This window comes from Condylura cristata, unplaced genomic scaffold, assembly GCF_000260355.1.
Source record: "Condylura cristata isolate star-nosed mole 26May11 unplaced genomic scaffold, ConCri1.0 scaffold00003, whole genome shotgun sequence".
NCBI lineage: Eukaryota > Metazoa > Chordata > Mammalia > Eulipotyphla > Talpidae > Condylura > Condylura cristata.
This window is the reverse complement of record NW_004567104.1, coordinates 49,459,160-49,485,756: the sequence shown is the minus strand read 5'-3', so window position 1 is coordinate 49,485,756 and position 26,597 is coordinate 49,459,160. Positions and strand designations below refer to the sequence as shown.

At 34.4% G+C, this 26,597-nt stretch overlaps 1 protein-coding gene across 2 annotated transcripts in view; it reads left to right on the top strand.

Annotated features, from left to right (window-relative positions):
• EPHA6 (EPH receptor A6) overlaps window positions 1–26,597 on the top strand; it is a 563,177-nt gene that overhangs the window by 395,655 nt on the left and 140,925 nt on the right. For both annotated transcript variants that reach the window (XM_004675273.2, XM_012734527.1), the window contains exon 11: window positions 1,767–1,952. In XM_004675273.2, coding sequence (XP_004675330.1) covers window positions 1,767–1,952 — 186 coding nt within the window. The remainder of the gene's footprint in view (window positions 1–1,766; window positions 1,953–26,597) is intronic.

Sequence of the window (26,597 nt, the reverse complement as noted above, 5' to 3'; positions counted from 1 at the left end):
AATTATCTGAGAACTAATTGCACATTTGCTCTGTATATATTACATATCAATTTAAATACAATACACACATTGTATCTTCAGGTTCAAAGCCTCCATAGAAAAATTATGAGAATTTCTATAGCTGAAATTTTCTTGTATACAAGAGAAAAATCACTTAAAAATAAAAAAATATTAATAATTAAAATAGAGCATCTTTTACCTGTGGAGATCAAATCAGTTAATACCCAAAAGGTTAAGATCATCATTAAGTTAAAAAATATATATATCATTTTGTTGCTGCAAAATTTACATTAGATTTTTAAAACTCAGTATCTTATGCCTTGAATTCAAGGACCACATTCTAGTTTGTGTTCTTTGTTTAGTTATTAAAATTCTCCTAAAACAAATTCCTTGGTAGACTGCTTAAAATTACTAATGGACTTGTTTACATATGATTTGTGAAAGTAAAGCTTTGTGTTTTTTCCTAGCTATTTTATTTTACAAAAAAAAAAAATTGCATAACATCTGCACCAAAAAATAGTTGATCTTTTGGTGTTGATGCTATTGTGAACACTCAATGGACTATAATGTATTGGTACAAAGAAAATATGGATAATTGACATCTACTGCAAGAACTTAATTACCAGTATGCTTATGGAAAAGAAATATTATAACACTGTATAAGGTGGTATTATTTTCACTTTATAGTTTAATAAACTTGTGGTCAAGTGTCATGCTCCTAAGTAATTGCATATAATTGGTTCTAGAAAATTGTCTGATATCTTAAATTATATTAAATGTATTACATTGAAAAGGTCTCCAACCTCCTTTTCCATAGTAAACTTTATAGTCAGCCTTATCTCTTTCTGCTCTGTATACACATCATTCTCTTTACTGTTTGTTACTTTGAATTTTTTATCTCACTTCCCTCACTCCTTCCCCCACTTTTACTAGATAGCAAATATCATACTCTTCATTAAAGTTTCAACAAATGTTTCCCCTCCTTCAGGAGGTCTTCTACTGCCTTCTCTTCATTAATACAGCAATTGCAGGAATTGGTTCTTAGGTCGTTAAGTGTTTCTTGTGTTTATCTAAATTCTCTCATTAAATTGTAAGCCCGGATACAGAGATCAAGTATTACACTTCTTTGTAATTCTTAGTGGGGGGTGAGGGAGTGGGGGGCTGGGGGGGAGGGGTAGGAAGAGAGAAAAAGAAAGAAAAATGAGGATAAATATTTGGCTATTATCTAATCTGCCCAGTGGCACCATTGGTGACAGATCATCTTACTGGGTTCATATTCTAAGCATGTGACTTGTAATGTAGTCTGTATAATCAGCTCTTATAGTTGGGTTCAGTGTGGTCTTTTCAATAAGTTCATATGACCTACAGGAGCAAATCAACTGCACATGCCTGATAAGTTCCTTGAGTTAAGCAGGAATTTGGTCCATATTGAGAACAGTAAAAAGAAATGTTAAGCATTGATTGATTTTCTATAGAGTCACATTAGCATCATCCATTTTGCTAGGCATAATTTCTCAACAGATCAGGGTATCTTTCAATAGCACTTCCTGTGGCACAGCATATGAAAATGTACTTCATTATTCACAACAAATAGTGCTGATAAGGCATATTGTTATTACAATTTTTAAGAAAGAATTATCCATGACACACAAGACATTACATAAAAAACAAAATGGTGTTATGACAATTTCAAATTTCACATATCAAATATCATGGGGTTTAAGTATTCTGTATCAACAAACAACTGCTTTTGTCCATATTTTAAGGTGAATTTGGAGAAGTCTGTAGTGGGCGTTTGAAGACACCAGGGAAAAGAGAAATCCCAGTAGCCATCAAGACATTAAAAGGTGGCCACATGGATCGGCAAAGAAGAGATTTTCTAAGAGAAGCCAGTATCATGGGTCAGTTTGACCACCCAAATATTATTCGCCTAGAAGGTGTTGTCACAAAAAGTAAGTAACTGATTTTTTTTCTATTATTTCTTTTATATATAATTCAGTTTCTTTTTTTTTTTTTCTTAAGACTTAATAGCAAAGTCATGGCCATTCAGGGTAAAACTTAGTTTAAATATCTTCTGATAACATCCCTTAAATTCTTGACAGTAGGCTATAACATTATCAGAGTTTGAATTGATCACCAAACAGCTTTGACATGGTATTTATTACTTACAAATTATTTGCTAATTGAATTTGATAAGTATAAGGAGCTATATATTTTTTCTAGGCTTCTAATTTACTTCTTTTACAGTTCTCTAAATGTTGGGGAATATTAATAGAAGAAACAGTTTAAACATTTTGGATCATTAAGATAAAATAATTCTGTTTGGGGGCCCTCCCTGGTGGCGCAGCAGGTTAAAGCACAGCACTAAGAAGTTAAAGCCACTTCCGCATGAGTTCGATCCCCGCCTGTCTCGAGGTGATCCACATGGCGTGGCAGACCTCTCCTGACCGCTCCTCCCCTCAGCAGTGTACTTCATCTATCTACCTGTTCTACTCCCCACTCTGTCTCTGGTGAATCCTCTCACCACCCCTGCACCTCTGGCCTGTACCCCAGTTAAGTATGAACAAAAAAATCTTTAAAAATAATAATAATAATAATTCTGTTTGGATATAAAAGTTTCATATACAAATATAAAATGTTTTATATGGGCAAAACTTTCTATAAAAAGTTCTGTATAATTATTGGGATTCATAATTAATACTAAAATTATTTTTATTTACTTATATCAAATGAAAACATACATAATTCTTGAATAAAAAATCCTGCTCCTATAGAAAGTGAGAAAAGAAGTTTCTTAAAAAATCCAAAATAAATCACAAATGCTGATTGTTATATAACCATTTTTACTTTAACCACTATAGGGCCTAAAGCTCAACTGTATTTTCCATATTTTATTCAATAATGAATTTTAATGTATAAAATCCAATATAGAATGACATTTAAAACTCATAAAATAATTTAAACTTTTGAGAGGTATTTTTTCATTCATAAAACAAGAAATTTCCTCTAACCACATTTAAATTAAATTCAAATTTGATGTCCAGTTTGGAAAGAGGAAAGTGTAAAAGCTTACTAAATACTTGTGATTGGCTCTGTCTGAAACTACCATGTCCTTCTCACAAAGCATTGGCCAACATACTGCCAAGGGAAGTAGATTGTTGACAGTGGTGCTAGTTTGGAGAGGGACAAAAAGATTGCTTTCAATGACAAATTCTGAGGTGGGCTGTTCCTTTCGCCCACCTTCATAGGGCTCTAGTATTCATGCTCTTGTGGTGGTGTCTGTCACACTGATTCTGGGTTTGTCTCTATGCGACTCGCCTTGGCCACTGGACGTGAGTAAGTATAATGCCAGTCGAAGTATTTCACCTGTTTGCACTTTGGAGCTTGTCCTTTTGCAATACTCATTCCTGTGACTCACCTTATGTGGGGAAGCCCCTGTGTGGCTCAAATGCGCCCTTGAAGCCCCTGCAGATAGGACTAAATTGACAGCTGTATGATGAGCCAACTCGACATTACCACCCTTCTTTCCTGTCGCCTCTACGTTTTGGATAACTTATTACACATCAGTAGATAATCCAACAGATGGACTTCTGCTGCCATTTTGTTCCTGCCACTTAAGACTAGTACAACTTTGTTTAACTTGTTTAAAATCTCCATACTTCTGCAACTATAAAATGGGATTAAAATAACTTCAACTCGAGTAGAATACTATAAAGATTAAATTTATAAAGGGTTAATATATTTGGCATAGCACAGAACTCATAGTAACTCCATTATATGGTTATCATTATTGGTGTGTCAGGCATCTTACACATAGAGTTGACCATTTCATTCTCAGAGCATTTGAAGCTCAGACAGATTAATTTATCCATTTAGTCCATAGAAAGTGGCTTGACTGGTGTTCAGCCTGAGATATGTCTGACTCCAGAAACAATGAGTTGTTTTTAATTTGTTTTTTGCTCAGTGTCGCTGTGAATAAGTCAAAATTTTGCACTTTAATTATCAGAAGTAACATTAAATAGATAACAATCTGGATAAATGATTGAACGTTATTTTTTAAAATGAGGAACATATTTGTTAGTGAAATAAATTATTTGGAAAGATTCCACTCTGTCACAATAACGTAACAAAGATTATTATCAAAAAGAGAGAAGAAATAACATTTTAAATATTTTTTGTATGTTCTGATTGTCATTAATGTAGCATAGATAATTCTTTCTATTTCATACATCTCTTCAAGGAGAAATATACTTTTTAAGTTGGCTTATAAGTCTTGCAGGACATTTAAAATAACAATTTGAGTATACTATGAAGTCCTCTTATTTGTATTTATACATCAAATATCTTAAGTATCCAACAATAAATTCAAAAGGTTGATAAGTATCAGATCCTCATTTTCTTCCTTTGACAAGTCATATGATCTTTTATTGTTTTTTCTATGTGCTTTTATTTATGTATTATTTAAAGCAAGGCTATTTATAGCCCTTGATGTAGGAATCATTTATTCTGAATCAATTGTCAGGGAACAAAAGAAATTACCTCATAGCCCTCTAGTTTCTTCTAGATTGACAAATAATCAAAGAAGCATTATACCGATTATGAGCACAAAAGTCAGAAAGGAAGTTTAATATTTATATATTTGTGTGTGTGTGCAGTACAGATATAGAGAAAGAGTGTGTGCAAGCACATGACTGAAGCCATTCCTGTGACTTCAGATGCCATCTTAATAAAGATGCTAAAGCATCTAAAGCATCTAAATAAAGCAGAAGGATTTTAGCAGGATAGAAAAGGAAGAGTAGGGAATTTATAAGGATGGTAGAGTAGTGGGTAGTATAGAGGAGAAAGGAATAATTCCTACAAAATAAATGGGCATTTTTATACTGTTATGTGCTTGAGTCAAGTGCTATGGGATTTTTTTGGATTAAGGCAATAAATAAATGAATGCCTCATTCTCATAAATACTTAGTAATTGTTTCAATATTGCTGTTAAGTAGCTACAAGATAGCTAGCAATTAATACTCCCTAAGGACTACCATATCAAAGATAATACTGACAAAGATAAACATGCAGTATAGATTTATATGATCATATTAGTAGAGTACTCGGGGGTTCTGAGAAATAAATGCACAGACTCTAGTTGAAAGTAATGCAAAATTATAGATATAATTTTCCTCAGATCATTCTATAAATTCTTAATACAAATACTTTTAATCTTGCTGTATAGGTTTATCTTGGAAAGATACGTATTATAAAGTTCTTAGGAACACGTTTGGTCTTTCCTATTTGGCTGTGTGTGTATGTATATGTGTGTATGCATGTTTTTACTTGAAAGTTAAATGATTAAAGACTACATTATTTAAAATTGTGTCTTTATTTGCTACCTATCACAATTTCATTAACCTGTACAGATAGAATTCATTAAGAGATAATCAATTTAAATCATATGCTTTTCTCCAAATATCAAATAGAAATCATCAACAAAGAACAAAGTTGTAGCATGCATAGTAACTGTCTGTATAACAAATAATATATATACTGTGTCATTAACTACATCACCAAAAAGTGATAGTCTCCAAAAAGGTAAGAATTGTAGCTAAGTGATAACTGTATTGCACTAACCATACAAAAAGACCTATGCCCTCCAGTTGAATTCATGATGATGGAAGAACCAAAAAGAGAAGTAATGAAATCCCTTTATTTCAGCTTAGTAAGGAACAACTATATTTAGATATAATAACTGTGTTTCAAAATAATTTCAAGTTCAGTGAAAAGTAATAAAAGCTACTTGGGATAGCGTATAGGTTCCCAAAAATACTTCATTTCATCACAGAACACCCCTAAAACTCATAGAACAACATAGAAACACTAAAATAATGTGATCACCCCCAAATCCTCTTTAAATGCTTCATAATATTGTGAGTTCCTTCCAGATAGTTTTGATGGGCCCATATGGAAATCAGAATATATTCAAGCCAATCAAATACATTTTATAATAAATGCACATTCTATTTGTCCAATAATTCAGTCTTCAAATCTCAACTATTACTGTTGCCACTGGTGTTCCATTGGCATTTCTACCTGGTTGTATACTCTGAGAGCCACAAGACTTACGTTGTTATTCAGTACAATCACCTGTTTTTGCCTCTGCACAAAAAGTAAAGATTAGAGAAGAAAATAACAGTCAAATATAGTCCTAATATTTTTATATCATTCCTTCACCTAAAGAAGAAAGCCATGAAATGTTGGTAAGGAAAATATGTCCCAGCAATAACTTAGCACACACTTATAACTTTATCATAACTTATGTTTTCACATTAGTGGTCCAAGAAGAAGATGGACAGGTTCAGTAAGAAACAAAAAAGTGCCTTCAATTAAGTGTTTAACAATCTATAAAGTAAAAAAAAAAAATAAACTTTTTCTATAATATAAATCAAGGTTTAGATATATGAAATATGCATTGTAAGAGTAAATTATTCTAAAAAACTAATATACTGAAAGAAATTAGGGAATTATTTCCTTCTAGAAAAAATATTTTTGCTAGCTAAGGGAACTCGAGTTGTTTTCCAAGAAATTTACTGAGCATTGCCAATTAAAACCTCTCAGATTAAAACCTAGAAATATGGAAAAGAAGAGTTCAGAGAAGCATGTATTTTGAGGACAGTCCAACTCTGCAACAAACAAATAGACCAGTATTTCCTAGGACAGGTTGTGTTTTGGTTATAATTGTTCACTTATTTATTCATTCATTCAATGAATATTTAATTAGGTGCCCATTCTTCTAGCTTACTGACATTACAGTAACAAAATGACAGCTTCTGTCTCCTGGAGGAAACAAAAAAGTTTAATATGTAAATACAATTATAGGAAATGGGGGGAGAAGCAAAGGAGCAAGTGATGCAGTTCGGTAGGAGAGCATCCCCAGGCAAAGGAAACTGCGAGCTCTAAACACTTGTGCTAACAGAGAATCTGAATTGTTAGGAGAGCATCCAAAAAATCCAAAGCAAAGTAATAGTAATTTGAATTATAGTGAGTGAAAAATCAGAAGCTGGATAATAGTAAGAGGCTAACATAGTAATCCAAGTGAAAAATAATGAGAAAGTAGATAAAGCATTAAAAAAAAGTACAGCGCCCTCCCTGGTGGCGCAGCGGGTTAAAACACTGCACTAAGAAGCTTAAGCTACTTATCCATGAGTTTGATTCCTGCCTGCCCCGGAGGTGATACATATGGAGCCGGAGACCTCTCCTGACCCACCCGCTTCTCCCCTCAGCAGCGTACTTCGGCGATTTGCCTGTTCTGCTCCCCTCTGTGTCTCTGGTGAATCCTCTCACCCTCCGCATCTCTGGCCTGTACCCCAGTTCTATATGAATAAATAAACAAATCTTTAAAAAAAATAAAAAATAAAAAAAGTACAGATTAAGGAGTTATTTCCAAGGTTAAATTAAGAGACTTACTGACTAATGATATGTGAATAATAAGGACATGGGGATATTTTTGGATGGTTTCCAAGAGTCTGCTTTCATAAAAGGAAGATGAAGAGGAAATTCTGAATACTAAGTTTGAAGGGCAAATAATGAATTCTGACTTGGACATGATAAGTGTGAAGAAATACGGTATTAAATACTGCCAGAAAGCCTCAAGAGCTTGGTTGGGAGCTGGTCTGCAAGTACAAATTAAAGAGTGCTCACTGGATAAGTACTGATTGGCAGTTGAAGCCATATGGAGGTTGAACTTAACCCAGAGGATGAGGAGAACTACCCTTACCAGACAATGAAGAAGAGTAGGTTATGAAAAAGAAGGCATAACCTGAAAGAGGAGGAACATAATTCTAAGAATAACATTGAGGTCAATAGAATAAAGTCAGCTGGGAAGCCAAGTAAGATAAAAATTGAACAGCATCTATTGAAATTATGAGAATAATCCATGATGGAAGCCAGATTACAATGGTCTATATATAGTGAGAAAAGCAATCCATTTTTAAAAAGCATGTTAGATTGTGTTGGTTTCTTATTAAATTGCAAATGCTTAGCATCATTGTGGTTATTCATTTATTTGAATAACACTTCAACAAGCCCAAGAAGTGTTTGGTACTTTCCTAGGCATTAGGCTTTTGGCAGTCAACAAAAAGCCAAAAGGCCTGCCCACCTGTGTCAGGTCCCTCCACATTCATTCTTTAGCATTCTTCTTAATTCCTAAATTACATTCATGAAAAATGGCAAAGTTATCTCAAAACATACATTCATTTCCCCCATGATTCTATTTGTCAAATCCCTAAAAATTTGGAATAAAATGTTCCAACCTGACCGTAAATGTGCACAAAAGTAGCTGTGTTGTGAAAAGTATTTTGTTAGCTAGGAGTCCTAGCTTCCCCTAGGATTACCAGGCTTCCTTTTTTCAATTATATTAGAGACAGAATCCTTTGTTAAGATGATGTGTAAAGGAATTGGATGTTGATGAATGTTTGAAGTTAATTCTTGAGACAGGTGTGAAAGAGAAATGATCATGAAAAGTTAGGAAGACATGGCATCACCAAAGACGAAGAAAAACTGGAGATCACGACAAAAGCTGCTGCCCCAAATAGGACTATTGATAAATAAGAAAGAGGGAAAGCATGCCAGCATGGACAGGAGCTCCCTAAAGGGAAGGGAAAGACAAGAGGCAGAAGAAAGAGGAAAAAAATCATTATTTTCTATGTTTTCTCTCTTTTCCTATTCTTCTTCCTATTCACTGATAGTAAAAGTAGTGGCTGATTTATCCTTGTGCAATTTCTGGAATCTCTCAGGATATCCACTACAAAATAGTAGCTATTTGCAATGGTAATGTATACATATATTAACATGAGCCAAGTGTGACTGGAACAGAGTAAGGAGAGCACATAGTCTGGTGGACTGGGTTTACTCTATGTTCAGGCAGCACTAGGCTCATTGAGATCACATACTCATTTGCTTTCTGCCAGAGTGTAAGTACAGCATGTACTCTGCAAGAGAGAATAAACTTCTGTGTTTATTCTTTTCCCTTCAATGTTAAGGTGTCTGGCTGTTCTCAAGGTCATTCTTTCTAATCACCTGCCTAGATCTACCTCTAACTCATTCTCTCCTGCCTATGGTTTTGCCACCTTCTTAAACCAGCCCTATTGGGCAGACTATAATAAGAAGATACAAGCTAAAAAAAGTTCTAGTAACAAGCGCCTTAGTGTGAAGATAACACTGTAAACTGTAGTAACTGGAAAAAAGAATATAAGAACAGTTTCATGCATATCTGTAGTGTGTTCTTTATCACCTTTAAAATAAAATTGAATAGAGCCATCTAGAGGGCAAAGTCTTACATACTTCCAAAAATTAAAAACTCATTCCAGATTACTCATGATGTAACCTGTTCCTATAGAGTTTGATGGTTCCAAATTTAAAAAACCTATAGATAAACCCAATTTTCATCCATGAACTGGAGAGAATGAAAACCAGGCTACCAAGATATGGCAGTCAGTCCTTACTGAGAAAATTTCACCAAGTTCCTGGCAGTCTTGTATAGGCCCTTGTATAATAGAAGCACTGACAATGAGCATTACCCCTAAATATCAGATTTCTTATTAAACAGTTATCACTGAAATTAGTAAATGGAAGTCTAACAGGCTTCTTGTTCAGATCCATGATTATTGTAATGCTTTTTTTGTTGAATGTTACTGTGATTTTTTTTTAATTTTACTTTTTATATAATTTCAGATTTATAGAGAAAGTTATAAAAATGTTATATTTCTCATAATCTTCACTCAGTTTCCCATTAGAATTTTACATAATTATGTGAATATGATCAAAACCAATAAATAAATGTCCATACAGTACTATTTACTTAATTCTGGACTTTTGCTAAATTCTTAATCAGCTTTTCTACTCATGTCCTTTACTGCTTTAAGATCCTATCCAGGACCCCACATTGCATTTAGTTATATCTCCCTAGTATCTTCCAATTTGTGACAATTCTTTAGTCTTTCCTTTTCATTTATGACACTGATCCTTTCAAGACTACTAGTCAGTTGTTTTGTAAAATATCCAGGAGTTTAGGTGCATCCAGTGTTTTTGCTATTGGTTTTAAGATTTTTTTATTTATGCAGACAGAACTGGATTGCAGGGTTGGTAGAGGATTCACCACAAATAGAGTGGGTAGCAGAACAGGCAGGTCTTCTGGAATAAACTGCTGAGGGGAGCAATGAGCAAGACAGGAGAGGTCTTCAGTGCTATGTGGGTCACCTCTAGGGCCGGGGATCGAACTGACACTGAAGTGGCTGTGGCTTGCTTGCAGTGCTGTGCTTTAACCCGTTGTGCCACCAGGGAGGACCCTGTCCATTGTTGTGTCATGACTCAGTATGTGGTTATGCATCTGGGGCAGGAATATGACAAAAAGTATACGCTCTTCTCAATATGTTCTGTCAAGGAGGACATGGCCTCATGTCATTTTCTTGGGATGTTAGCATGGATCAGTTGGTTAAGGTGTTATGTCCTAAAATTACTCCATTGACAATTTACTTTTGCCCTCTTATAACTTGAGGATGGATGGATAGATAGATAGGTAGATAGACAGACAGATGACAATAATTTAAATATACTATATCCCCTATTATTATTTCCTACTAATTTTGTCTCCCATAGTAGGTCCTACCTATAGCAGTTGTTACTGTTTGATTCTACTTGTAATTATTCTAATTCAAACAGAATAATTCTTTAAGGAATCTTCTGTTTTACAATAATCTACAATGGAATTATATATCTTTTTAAATGTGTTTTTCTCTTAGCAGAATTCACTTGAGATTCATCCATGTGTATATTTATTATGGTTAAGCAGTATTCATTTGTATGGATATACTATAGTTTAGTCATGCATTTAGTGGTTAAAGGACATTTGGGTTGTTTCCAATTTGGATAATTATAAATAAAACTTTGAGCATTCATGTATAATTTTTTGTGTAAATATATATTTATATTTATTTTGGATAAATACCTAAATATGAAATGACTGGATCAAATGTAAATATATAATTAATTAAAAAAAAACTGCCAAACTTTTTTCCAACCTGGATTTAAATTTTACATACTCTCTGTAATAGGAATTTCAGTGATTCTGCACTAGCAACAACACTTTATATTGTTACTTTTTTTTTAGATTTATTTATTTATTTATTACAGAACTAGGGTATACACCAGAGGTGCAAGGGTGGTGAGAGGGTTCACCAGAGACAGAGTGGGGAGCAGAACAGGCAGGTCAAAAAAGTACACTGCTGAGGGGAGCAGTGGGCAAGTCAGGAGAGGTCTGCCATGCCTTGTGGGTCACCTCCCTGGCCAGGGATTGCACTCAAGCTTAGGTGACTTTGGCTAGCTTTTAATTTTGAAAATCTCATATTTTTTTTCTTTTATGGCTTGTGCTTCTTTTTGTTATATCTAAAAATTCTATATAACCAAAGGTCACAAAGACTTTCTCTCCTATTACCCTCTAGGTTTTTATATTTTAGTTAAAGGCCTGTGACCCATTTAATGGGCTAAAGTTCTTTTCTTTCTTAGCATATGAGCATTTGAGTAGCCTGTTAAATCAGTATTCTTAATATAAAATTCATTTTCCTCATTTTTAATTCCCCTTCTTTGTTTAGAATCCTACAGTGACTTCTCATCACAGCCATAATTATATTCATGCTGCTGAGTATAAAAATCCTAGGTTCTATATGATTGGCCTGTGCTCCCAACATATTTTTATCTCTATTCCCTGCCTTTTCTACCTCATAATTTGTGTCTGTCAACAGTGAATCACTCACAATTCCCCCAGACATACCACGCTGCTTCTTTCTTCATATTATTTGATCATACCTGATCCTTTTCTAGGAAAAACTTCCTTCTTCTCCCCTGCCCTTATCACCCTTTATTCATCCAGAAAACTCTACTTAGATGAGTCAGCTTGTACAAAACATCCTTTCTTAACTTCTGTAGCGGATTAGATAGCTACATTGCACCTAACATGTTGTGCATGACTTGAAAATATGTTTTCTTTACCCTCAGTTCGCAATATTAGGACCATAGCACCCTTTACCCATTCCCCTGAGCATTTAGATATTTTCATCAACAATGCGGCATCTACACTGTCTTCTAAACTTGTTGGGATGTCCTCTCACCTACACTTGCATAACCCTTCCTTTGTAGAGACTCCCTCAATCCAGTCACTGCCAGTCAGTAGAGCAGAGCTATCTTATCAGTAAGCATTCATCTGTAAGCTTCAAACTCCTAGAATTTTGGTATACCCTATGCTAAGTGAATCATCTACTCAGTGCCTGATTTTTTCATTTAGATACCAAAATTGTTTTCAAATATGCTAAAAACAGCCAGATCTCCATGAAACAATTTCATTTGGTTTGTAATGACATTTAGTTTCCTGATAATAAAGGGCAAAATGGAATGTACTAGGCACTCATTTTATTTATATAATCTTGGTAATTATTCTGTTTTTAGCTTTATCTCATTGTTGTTTTTTTTCAATCTATCCCCTATAAAACATGTATAGTTAAATATATAATTATATAGGCAAGTGTGTGTGTGTGTGTGTGTGTGTGCAGGTACATAAAACATCTGTAATGCATTTTAAGTTTGATTTTTTAAAAGAGGGGGTTTAGGGACCCATGCCCTATTGAGAAAATCTTTTTATCATTTACTGTTATGGTACGTGGTATGTACTGAGCACAGAGCAAACATTATGGACATATAGATGAAGGCACATTAGCGAAGAGGGCTATAAGCAAAGCAGAGGGGAGAGTGAGGGAAAGAGTAAGGGGTACATGAAAAGGAAAGGAGCTTATTTTTTACAGAATTGCAACTCTAAATTTGAACATACTCTGATGTCAATCACATTTATATAAAATTGACAGCTTTTCTCATAACTGTGCTTCTCTGGGAATTTGTAATTTCCTCTTTGTGAACAGTAGTTAGGTTTTTATGTTTTTCTTATTTGAAAATTAAACCTTGTATAGATTACATTTTAATTACTTAGGTACATTTTTTTTTCTATAATAGACCAGAATCAACTTGAAAATAGAACCACAACTAAATTCATCTTTATATCTATCTCCCTCACATTACCTAGTCTATATCCTGTAAATTATAGCACTCAATCCAAACTTTAGTAAAGACATAAAGTATTTTATCTGCCAGGCCTGACAAATAAAAGTAGACATACCTTAGTCCACTAGTATTTGATTCAGTACCAGCACTGAATCAGAGAATGGTTCAGAGTTATTGACACTTTTACTGATTTGCATCAATCACTGCAAGTGAACTTACTCATTTCCCACTCCTCACAAATATCAACCAAAGACATCAGTGATTTTTTTTTCTTTTATTCAGATGAAATGACTGTTACAGTTTTATTAGCCCTGAAAATAATGCATTGACATTTCCCCAAAGCATTAATGGGGTGATTCTCTTGAAATAAGTACAGTTTTCATTTTGGCCTAACCATCTTCTACATAGGATATGCTATTCTATTTGGTAGAACAATCCATAAATACAAAAAGTTATAGCACCTTTGTGGTTCTGTTACTATTTCATTCACCTAATCACTGAAATATTCCATTACACTGAAATGAAAGTATACAAAAATACCTCCCACTGTGTTACTATATTTAATGATTTTTTTTTAATATAGATCATATCTCATTGTAAGAAATTCCAGAATACTTGGGATCACAAGTATGGCTAGGAAGTATAATGATGCTAGAAAAGATTTAAGCAGAGAGAGAGGCCACTTAAAAAGAAGGAAGATCAAGAGTGAGATGACCAGGAATTCTTAGCTTTTCCCAAAAGAGGAGTAGTTATTTTCCTAAAAGAGGGCATATACATGTTAGTTAAGAAATGTAATAGAGGGACCTCCCTAGTAGTGCTACCGGTAAAAGCACAGCACTGTGAAGCTAGCCACAGCCACCTCATCACTAGTTCTGTAGCCAGTCAGGGGAGTGACCCGCCTGGTCTGGCCCATCTTCCACCACCATGTCTGTTGTGTTCTCTTCCCGCTTTGTGAGGACTGTGGCTTTTACTTTGCTTTCCAAAAATCAAAGGAAAATGAGCAGCATATAAGCAAAAGCAGGGAATGTCCATTATATTCAGTTGGATTCATTTTTTATTCCTGAGATGACATCATATCTGGCACACAATATTGTAATGACTTAAAAAGAGCATTGAGAATGGAGACAGGAAGATCATTTGTAGGACCTTGAGTGAGTAAGTTGCCAACCCTTTCAGAGTCTGCTTTGTTCATATGTAAATGCTTTTTAAAATATATTCATCATTGCAGTATTATGAATGACTTGGTGAATAAGAAAAAAAAAAGAACTTGGTAAATAAAATCTCATGTGCCAAAGATAAATTCAGTCTTGCTGTGTTACACAACCTCAGAGGACATCATGCATAAAGAATACAATAGAATAAATCCAGCAATGCTATCTATAAAATCAGGCTAATAGCATCTTCTTTTAGAAAGCTGTATCAATTTAGTATGGTAATGAATTGTCATCCATGTTAGGTAGTTTTGCTAACTGTATGGATTAAATTATAGCCTCCCAAAAGATATGTGATTTCCCCCCACCAGTACCTCAGTGTGACCTTATTTGAAGATATTGTAGTTGAAGGCATAATTAAGATGAGGTCATACTAGAGTTGGGTGGGCCCTTAATCTAGTATGACTGGTTTCCTTATAATTTAAGAGAGACACACAGGGCAGGGTGGTGAGAGCCATGTAAAGGTCAAGAGCTCCATAAGGAAAGGTTCAGCATATGAAGATGAAAGCAGAGATTGAAGTAATGTGCTTATGAAGCTAGTAATACTGCAGATTGCCATCTATCACTAGAAGCTAAGAGAGAGTTGTGGACCAAATTCAGAGTTCTCAGGAGGAATCAACACCAGTAACACCTTTAGTCTGGCTTTATCACCTGAGACTGAGAATATATTTCTGTTGTTTTAGGTCACCCAGTTCATGTCAGTCTGTTTCAGCAATCCTAGGAAAACAATGCAGTCATGTTGGAGTCAATGTGCCATGGTTATTTGAAAGCATATTATCTTAATGTCTTCAAAATGTAGTATCACCTACATATTTTAAGGCTGTTAATACTTTAAAAGTAAAATATTTAACAATACTTGAATTAATATTGATCATCCTGTATCATTATAACACATGACATTTTTTTTAAATAGTATATTTTATTTTTACATCATTTTGTACCTTTTTCCATCTCAGTTGTAATCCCTGTGGGCTTCCCATCATCAAATCACCCAAGTGCCATCACCATAGTCCAGTGCATTTCCCTCCCCCCATGACTTTTAATCCCATTCCCCATCCCACCCCCGTAAAATGTCTCATTATTATTATTAATTATTTTATCCCCTGGTCCTTTGTACTCTTGCTATGAGTGAAACCATCCAGTATTTTTGCTTTTCTTTCTGGCTTATTTCACTAAGTATGATCTTTTCCAGCTCCATCCATTTTGCTGCAAAAGGACACATGCCACTTTTACCTGTTTTCTTCTAGAAATCCACCTTTATTTGATACTCCTCTCTACCAGGTACCCTCCTTACTGTTTTCATTCTATCTTCCTTTGCATCTGTCCTTCAGTGTTGGTGGAGTCCATTATTCAACCGTCATCCTTCTTCTAGTTTTACTGTGGAGATCAGTGACTATTCATGATGAACAAGTTCACAATTATGGCCAACATCATTTTCCTGAGTTCCAGATATACAGGTGGTTACCCTTATCCACCAAAATATCAAATACTTAGCTCAAAGTATGAACAAACAGAAGTCACATTTCCCCCCAAATACACTTCTCCCATCATGAACTCCATAATTATGACAGAATATCCCTTCACCTCACTTTTTAGAGAATTAAGCTTTCTTGGGTTGTGTCTTTACTTATATCTGTCCCTTCTATATCATCTTTGTGACTTAGTTAAATTTCTCATCACTTCATTCATGAACTATAGAGAATCACATAACTGTATCCCGGCCTCCATTTGCTAATCTTCAGTTCATCCTTCAAACTGCTGTAGGAGTGACCTTTAACAAATGAAAAGCACATAAAATTACTCCTCTGCTTAAAAAATTTTCAAGTTTCCCCACAGATTGATGGAGAGTCTACATTCTTTGGCAGATTATTCAAAACCACCATTAATCTGACATTTTCCTCTCCTCTTGCACCATTTTTGCTAATTTTACCCAAACTTCAGTTTTATTCAACTGCTGAGAGCTCTTAGAGAGCAGTGTGCTCTCCAGTAACAACTTCTGCTGAGAAGTCCCTCTCTTTCTCAGTGGCACTTTTCCTCTGATCAAGACTTCCCTCCTCCATAGAATTTCATGACTTCCCTTTTTTTTTTTTTTTCTTAGTGTAGGCTACTCAAATATGTGAAGCAGGAGTAAAATCTGTGTTGCCCTTATTATTCCATATAAATTTATCTCCCCAAATACTTCATGAAGACAGGAATTCCTCATGAGGTAGATCATCATATAACATATAAGGGCTCAATGAATGTCTGCTAAGTTAATGAGCAAAGAATGATGTAAAAATTATAAAATTTTAAAAGTAAAAGAAGCAAGTAATTTGAAAGATGTATATATTCCAAGCAATTATTTTAACATAATGTATAAATGTCTGACCACTCACCAATCATATGATCTTTTCACATAAATTGTCCTCTTAGACCTTAAAAAAAAAAGAAACAGAAAGAAAGAAAGAAATACTGGATGAATAAATACTGAGTAAGTCCACCAGTCCTGCAATGAAATATTTCACTTGAGAGTCAGTAAACACTTAGCTGTGCATATACATTGCCAACATTTAAAAAGTCTGTACTGTTATGTTGCATAGTCCCTTGCCAGGTCACTTCTCTGCTAATAATTGAGATGTAATAGTTTTCCTTCATTCGACTGTTAGGAAAATTAGCTGAATACATACTAATACAAAGATTAAAAATTAACTGAATACATACTAATACAAAGATTAAATGAAAATATAATAAGCTTATTGCACTGTGACTGAAAAAGTGAAGACTTAGTTTAGTTAGAAATAATTTGTATTCTTTATGTCTGCATATATTGAAACTCTGAACTTGAGTTACAATAAACAGTATTCCTCTAGCTTTTGGAACATTCTAATATACACATAACAATATACTCTTTATGAAAAATAACAGTTTCTTAATTCCTAATAAATTCCTGAAAGTGCTTATTGAGATTAGTTTTACTATCTAGTGACTTTTCTCTGTACTGAGATACAGCACAGTGCAAGATTATTTGTGTTACTGTGATTTTTGAATTAAACCCTGCTGAATCCTACATTAAAAAAAAAAAAAGATAATGTACAGAATCTAGTGACACTGTCAACATGGTCACATTTATTTTGCTTTTACCCCAGCTGCCACCAATAAGTAGAATAAAATAAGTGAAAATAAAATAGTTATGATAAATATACAGAAATGAATGATCAGGGAAGCTTTATAAAGAAAAAGAGACCTGAATTGGAAGTGAAATACTATCTCGTTAAGGAGATGGTATGGAAGGCACTCCGAGAAGGAAAGCACTGAATAGAGGTACACGAGCAGAAGCTTTACTATATTTCAGACATGGGGATCACCCCAACCTCCCTTAAGCACAAAGCTTATATTGGAGGGAATTAGGATAAATTGGAAAATGTGGACCACATTATGCAGTCTTAATGCTACCCCTTAAATGCTACTCAAAATGTAATGGTGTAATGGAAGTTTTTTTTTTTTTTTAAATCAGAAAGATTTCTTGAAGATTAGCAACTTTTAAAGAATAGAAATATGATGATTCTTTCTGAAAGGGAATGAAGATTAGCAAGTTTTAAAGAATAGAAATATGACGATACTTTCTGAAAGGGAATGGTGTACAAAATTGTTTGGATAGCCAGAGGTTAAAGCCAGGTCAAACTTCAAGGAAATAATCTCCTACCACCGATCATGGGGTGTAAAAGTCAGAATGTAGCAGCTGAGAAGTCATTTTCAGATTCTGTTAAGAGCTGAAGTCTGCAAGAAAAAGGTCAGACTGAAATAGCTTATATAGAGAGTCAGGGGGAAAGAATTTGAAACTAAAAGCCTGAATTCTTGGGTAGAGTCTGAGATGGACAGAACTGGGCACATGACGGGGAAAACCCAGGTCTGGTTATGTTGGCACATACCCGCTGCCAGTGGCTTCTCAGTAGGAGTTGTCATTTGCATCAGCAGTCTCACCTGTCACAAAATGTTGTTGCTGAGGGGTCCATGACCCTAATAGAGAAAGAGTAGAAGCAATCAACTAGTAGACTAGTGCAATCATCAAATTAAGGATAGTAAAGGCCAGAGGTAAAATGCAAAAATGGGATTATAAGGTTTAGAAACAAAGCTGTTTCCAGAGTTGATAGATTCTGAAAATGACTTGCAAGCTAAATTTTTGTACATTTATTAAAGTCATTGTTTTAGTGACCTGGCCCTGGCATGATTATCTCAAATGCCTCCTTTTTCTTATGATTTCATTATGACATAACTTTCAAATAGTATTTAATCCTTAAATTTTATTTCTCTAAGACCAAAAGGAACTCCTATTGGAAATTCATTATAGAACTCCTTGTGTTTCACCCTGCACAGCAGACACACATTAGACCACAGTTTTTCTGTTACTCTGACTCACCATGAATTTACCATTAAATAGCTTTTAATTGAGCTCTAACATTAAGAACCTACAAGAATTGAATTCTCAGTTCACAAAAGACTAATTGCAGAGCCCTGCAACATTTATAAGGATCAAAGTCAATGTGAAATGTAGAAGGTCATTGAGTCTTGCTTGCAAAACAATTCTGGACTTAGAACCATTATTGCAATGCATAGCATACTAGCAGCTTGTAAGTATACTTCTACTGCCACTTTCTGTTCATAAAGCCATAAAGTTATTTTGATCCAGTTTCGTTTTTTCCTTCAGTCAGCATTCTATGCATGTATGCAAGCTATCTTTTTAATCTTGGCAGTCTATCTGAAGTAGAAGCTTTCTTGGGCCAAAAATCTATATGGTTCTGATTGATGCCTGTGTCACTTTAAGCATTAATCCCTTAGTTGTCCCTTTTTCCTGTTGTCCAATTTTTTATGCTGATATTTTAACATGTTTATTACATTATAAGGTACCCATAGTCATATAATACCTTAGCCAGGACACAAAGTATAATCATAGAAGATGGCTTTTAGAGACCAAATTCTGATTCCCAGAGCTTAAATCTTAAGCAATAAACATATGACACACACACATACACACATATAATTTTAGGATTCCTGTTTTTGTATAGCTGGTTTAGGAGAGACCAAATGTCCCTGAAGTGAGGTGAGCTTCTAATTGACTGTTGCATGCTTACTATGTTCCAAAAACTACACTATATATTTTCCATATGTAGTTTTACTAATTATCACAGACACTGCAGGCTTTATTATTTTTATTTCCCTGTTTCACAAACAAAGAATCTAATTCTGTGATGGTAAGTAACTTATTCAATATCACACAGCTTGTAGTTGGTGAAGTCACGATGTGATGTATGTCTGTCTCACCCCAAAGTTTAGGCTCTTGACTTATTATATTAGGTTAAATCTGCACTCTGCCTACATCTCCCTCACAAAATCTATTAGAGTACATTCCATGACCATTGTATGTATTACATATAATGCAATAAAACAAGGAAGTTTCTGAGTAAATAATGACAAACTATCTCATCTTAGCCTTTTGGCTAAGATCAAGTGAAGAATAACAAAATTTTACAGTGCTTTTTAGTAACACCTGTGTCTATATTGAATAACTGTGCCTCCCAGTTTGGAAATGGTTGAACTATTTAAAGGGCAGAAAGTGCTGAGGAAGTGCTTACTCTTGTTTCTGCTTGTGGATAAGAAATTCAACTATGCCTGTCAGAGGGCCAATGCAAGCAAGAAGTATGATTTTATTTTATTTTATTATTATTATTTTTTTATTCCAAAGCTATTGTGTGTGTGTTTTATATTTTTGTTTCCCTCAGGTGTAATCCACATAGAATTCCCACCACCAAGTCACCACTAAACCATCACAATAGTTTCTTGCACTCTTCCCTCTCCTGTTTTTAATCCCTCTCCCTCCCCCACCACATTTCTCTGATTTATCTTTTGCCTATTAGTTTTTTTTTGTCTTGTTTTTTTCCAGATCCCTTGTTTGGTTACCCTATATTCCTTCTGTAAGTAAAACCATCTGATGTTTTTCTTTTTCCTTCTGACTTATTTTACGAGTATAATCCCTTCCAGATCCATTCATGTTGCTGCAAATGGCAAGAATTCATCTTTTTTGACTGCTGAATAGTAAATATCCCACTGTGTTTGTATATATCGCATCTGTTTTATCCAGTCCTGTTTGGAGACATTTAGGTTGTTTTCATATCTTAGTTATTACAGATAGTGCTACAATAGTTGTAGAAGTGCAGATTTTCTTTCGAATTAATGTTTTTGTGTCTTTTGCGTAGATTCCTAGGAATGTAATCGCTGGATAATATGGTAGCTCCATTTGTACTAGTTTGAAGGTCCTCCACATAGCTTTCCATAGTGGTTGGGCCAGCTTGCATTCCTACTAGCAGTGTGTAAGCTTTCTTTATCTCCACATCCTCTTCAATATTAATTGTTTCCTGTTTTTTTAATGTGTGCCATTCTTATTGGTGTAAGGTAGTATCTCATTATGATTTTGATTTGCATTTCCCTTATTATGAGTGACGTTGAACATTTTTTCATGTACCAACTGGCCATTTCTATTTCCTCCTTGGAAAAGTATCTTTTTAGCTCTCCTGCCCATTTTTTTCACTGTACAGTTTGCTTTGGTTTTGTTGGAAGTGTGCTTTTAGAATGTTAAGTAGAGTAATACTGCAATGGGAGTCAACTTAAAGACAGTAGGTTTTGGTTGGATGTAAGTTCAGTAATAGGTAGCAATATTACATGGCTATTGAAATAGTTAACAACTTTTTGAGTTCCACTGCTACAAGAAATGGAGCCTTTTTAAGAATTGAAAGAGTCCTTTTATAGTTTGTACCTGGTACAGCTGTTCAGTTTCAGATGGTACATTTTAAAGAAATCATTCATAAAATATGTATTGTTCAAAAGTGTGTTAAACAGGATGGAGAGAATGAGTAAAAATAAACTTAGTAAGAAAGGCAAAAAAAGTATGTGTTAGAAAGAGCATGTGGAAGGAAGCTATCCCAGTGTGAAACAGGTTAGTAGGCCTATAAACCTACAAGTTATTTTTGATTGTGACAAGAAAGTACATAATTTATACAACTAATTTTGGGAAATGTGACCAAAGAAACTGGTAAGTTGGAAAAAAAAAACTAAGAAAAATGCAGTATTTATTAAACAAAGGATTAATATGATAATTTTCTGATGAATTTCTACAAAATTTTTAAAACTATATAGAATAGTCCACTATATAAAATAGGGCAAATTCTGAACATATATTTGTTTGTTTGCATAAATTCAAATTTCAGTAGTAAAAATAAAATATATCCAGATTCACTGGTATCCATTTTTGCAACACACTCTCCTTTCAAGTGTACCTAGGAAGTTCTCCAGGTTAGACCATATGATGAGCCACAAAACAAGTATCAGTATAAATTAAATTTTATTAGAACTGTATGGAGAGAATCATAGTATATTTAAAATTCATTTCAATTTGTAATTTCTGATATCCCTTGAAGGTCTTGCAACATGACCACCACAGATAATTGGGATTATTGTATGCCAGATTTCTATATCGAGCTTCAAGAAATTTCTAGATTGAAAAAAGTTGTCCAGTGGATTTTTCTCTTGATTCAAGGAACAGTTAGATCTACCTGTTGGAATGGTATCATTGTGGAACAAAGTATATCAGTCTCATACATTAAAAAGTTAATCCCCTTACCACTTTCCCTCCATCCCTCTCTCCAGCCAGCCTGATCACTAACATTCAGGTGGAAGCCCAACTTTGGGGGAATGTCTTCTGTCAAGTGGTCTAAGTGTACACTGTCAGTATAAACCTTGAATAGCCTGTATTTTTTGGGTTAGCAGTTATTTTTTTCCCCTCATGTTGATCCCAAAGTTATATAACTTAAGTTAAAGGATAATTCAACTAGGGAAGAATCCTTGTTTTTCTAAGTTCAAAACATACCATTTTTATTTAATCTATATACTTTCATATATATCACATATATACTTTCATATAATCTATATACTGTCATTTCACAAATTGAAATGAAAATAAACTCATTCATGTATAAAATTATGACAAAATTAGATTAGAAAGATCCATGGGATGTTTGCATTTATTAACCAAAAGTCTCCTTGTCAAAAATAAAAGGTTATTAACTATATTATGTAGAAAACATAATCACAATTCACTTAGTCATTCTTCGGTTTTGTGCTAGGGATACAGTGAACAGATTTATATGATGGTGGCTTCATAGAAATTACTCTAATAGTGGAGATGTTTATAATAGTCAAAATTATAATTATGAAGGCTGTTTCAAATTTGAAGTGTGAGATAATGTCATGATAGGCTATTGACAGATAATTCTGGGGCTGGGCATGTTAAGAGAGGAGAAATTAAATCATTGATTTAGGGTTAGATTCTGCTGGGAGTGACAGAAAAACTCCAATGACATTGAATTAATTATACTTATAATTAATTACTTATACATTAGCAACATCCAGAGGTAAGCAAGCTGTGCTGGTATGGTGGTTTCATGATTCTGAAAAGAGGGACTTGTGCTGTGATTCCTTCCTTGAGTGACTGTCGTTAGCAAGCTCCCTAGGACAGTTACTTAAGTTCCATGCTTGGAGGAGGAGGAAAGGGTTAACATGGTCATATATGCCCCTTTTAGAAATATTGGTGCTTGCAGCCTTTGGTAGGATTAATAGTCACATAGACTCACATAGCTGGATGCATAAGGTATCTGAAAACAAAAAAAGGTCTTTATTCTGACAGCCATGTGGCAGCTCAAAATGAGGGGCTCTGAAACTAAAACCAAAAAAAGAAAGAAATATTGAAGAGTCGTGGAAGATACATCATGACCTTCTTTGGTTATCAAGTTTGAAATGAAGTTGTTTCTTTTGTGGTATGTCCAGCATGTGCTGTGTGATTTACATATGATTTAATCCTTAAAAGTTGTTTCAGGTGGGACATTTTCACACAAGAAATTATTACTATTTTTTCATAAGGTATGCATTATAAATCAAAGAAAAAAACCCTTAGGAAAATAAAATATTTGGTTTCATTCCAGATTAAATGTTTGAAATAGTCTTAGACATTTGTTCATTGTATGTAATTGTGACAACAGTTTGACAAATATATAAACACATACACATAAAAATTCACACTTTTCTTTGACCTGTATGTCATGTACCCAAAATCTATCACTTCATTATTTCTTGGCAAGCTTATTCCATTATCTAGTATGTATCTTTATCAACTCTTCCTATCTGTAAGTGCAGTTTGCTAGATTACAGCAAAATCTATCCCCTAAATACAAACTTCCTGGGACTCCTTCCAAACTCAGAGTTTGTGATTACAGTTAAGCAGTTCTATTGTCACTTGCATTTTTTTTCTTTCCTGAAAATACTTCATCTCCTTAGGTCACTGCCATTTGGTACTTGAAAATGTGATTTGAAAAACAAGTTTAAGTGGGCCTTTCTAATTAGGCTGGATTCATTTATACTTTCCCAATTCTATACCCAGGTTACCCTGGAGTTATATTCACCCAATTAAAGAACATTCAATTTAAGATCTATATGCCTTTGAGTATGAATGGGCAATGCTCAATGATTGAGTTTGATCCAACTGCTCATTCGACTGAAGTGAATTAAGTCTTCTAGGGCACCAGGGTGCCATTTAGTAAATTACCTCATCCAACACACTCCATTTACCTCACATGGGTGAACAGCTTTCTTCCAGGGAGTAGTTTCATCACCCCAGTTCTGCACTGGCCCGCCCTTATTGATGCTAAAAGGTGATTCATATGACACAAAATTTACCCACAGCCTCAAATAATATAACTACACTATTATCAGCCCCACTTAAGAGCACATGTGCCAATATTTAAAGGGTAAATTAGAGACATTTTCTTTGGATTTTTTACAAATCAAACATAAATGCATCATTGTTCCCAAAACTACATCTGCAGATAAACTTACCACTGTAGTGTAAAATGATTTGGCCCCTTAAAAGTAACAATGAACACACATTTTTTCCCCTTAAACTATTAGTGCAACATATACATAAAATGAGTCTTTTGAAATAGCAATAAAATTGAATGTAATACTTTGAAAGTAGTAAGTTTTACTTTTTAAGTGTAAATATAAATGTTCTTTTAATTTCAACTCAGTTATGTTCTTCTCTTGTTATTAACTATAGGCATTTATTGGTTTCTCTTTTGAAAAGTAACATCCAGAGCATAAAACACTTTTTGTGGTGCCATAATTTTTAAACAATGCTTTGAAAGTGACTAGGTGCCCAAAGAGTCCATGAAAAATAAAATGCATTCAGAATGCTTCCAACTGTTTTCCTTCCATGTATATCATGTCAGAAGCTGCTGTTTGTCTCACACTGCCACTATATCCAAGAAGCTGTAATCATTCACCACCCTTGGCAGAGCATTTTAGCAAAGTATACAAATTTACATCCAAGCCAATATTTAAATTAAAACAGAAAGCATTCATGTTAAGTGAGCCAGTATTTTAATGACATGAGAATCTGAAATTGTCTTGAAACTAGCTCTGAAGAATACTATATTAACAGCAGCATATTCAACAGTGAACCTGCTAGCTTTCTTTCTCACTTTTCCTCCTTATCAAACCCACAGATCTTCTTCAGCAGTTCTCATGGAACAGGCTTTAGTTAGATCCTCATTTCAAATTCAGCCTAATAGAAAAAAAGTAGTGAACATGGAAGCACAGCAAGATACTGAAAGTTTATTAATGCAAATATTTTACTTCTAGCAATTTTAACATGCTCTTTTCTTGTGGTTTAAGAGAAATATAATCAGACTTCTTTGAGTCTCTTTCCACTTTCTCCCTTATTATCAACAAGCTTTACCTCAAATCAGACCTAAAATTTCAAGTAATACAGACTTCAGATTCAACAAAGGAACAGCCTCAGTAAACCTGGCTTTTTTCAGCTTCATTTCACAATAACGTTCTTATTCCTTATTTATTGAACAGTTAGTATTAGAGTATTAGTCACTGATAGGCACTTTTCATGTGATCCATAATATCAACTTGTCTTATATCTGGCCCTTTTCAGTCCCATTTCAGGTGCATACACAAATGTGAAAGAAATGGAGAGGATATGTGTAGAGGCTACCTAGGAATGAAAGAACATATGCGCTAGTGAGAATGGCTTTATATGCCATAAAATTTTTATGACTTGCATGATATTTTGACTAAGTTGTTAAACTAACTACATGAATTTTGCCCATAGAAGTAGTTATCCAAGCCATCAGTAACAGCATGAATAAGGAAGGCACTAAGATATGCTTTATAGTTCCTGTTTTTAAAAGTGACCTTCACTATTGACCCCTACAATATATCATGCCAAGTTATGTTGGAACTAAGGAAATGGAAAACTCTTAAAAGAACATATTTCATGCTATGTCATGAACAGAAAGAATTATACTGCAAGTTGAAATGTGCTATATATGAGAAAGTGAAAAGAGCCAAGAAAGGTGTAGGGGGACATCACGTTGACTTCTGGTGTTCTGGGAATGGTGGTACAGCAAAGTTTTAAAACTGGATCCTCTGACTCCCACATGTTATGCTACTCCCTGTGGAAACTTTGACACCTCCTGAGAAAGCACAGATGAGGGCAGGGTTATCTCAGCAAAGATAAAATTGAACATCTCTTACAATGGGTGGTACTTGAACAGGGCATTTAAAATGGCTTAGGGCAAGTGAGGGTATCCTCACTTTGTGCTGGAAGAAGTGAACAAACATTCAAGTAATAATAAATATTCTGAAGGATTTTGAAGTCATTCTTAACTTTTTGGGTTTGAACAAAGCAATAGGGAGATTTTCAAACTTTTTAATTGAAGAATGACTTTATTTGAAATGGAAGAACTCAAGGAGCTGTTCAGACCATGCATGATTGCAGGTAAGGCACAGAAAGAAATCTTCAGTGCCTGTTTCAAGCAAAATGTACCCCTGGAGAAGTGTAGATGTCATTTTCCACCACTATATCATCTGCCATTGCCATTATGATAACATTCCATTCATACATTATGGTATTAGAATTGATGTCAAGTTATTTGGGTCTCAACTAGCTTTTTTCTTCGTTGGCTGCTCTCAGGATTAATTGTATTCTTTATTTTCAATAACAATCAAATTTTCAAAATGGCCATTACTAAACCAAATTGTCTTGTATCTAATACATACCATAAAGATACAAATGAGTACCTTTTTTATTTTTTTTATTTATTTATTTTTTTAAGATTTCTTTATTTGTGCATACAGAACTGGGGTACAGGCCAGAGGCTCAGGGGCGGTGAGAGGCTTCACCAGAGACAGAGTGGAGAACAG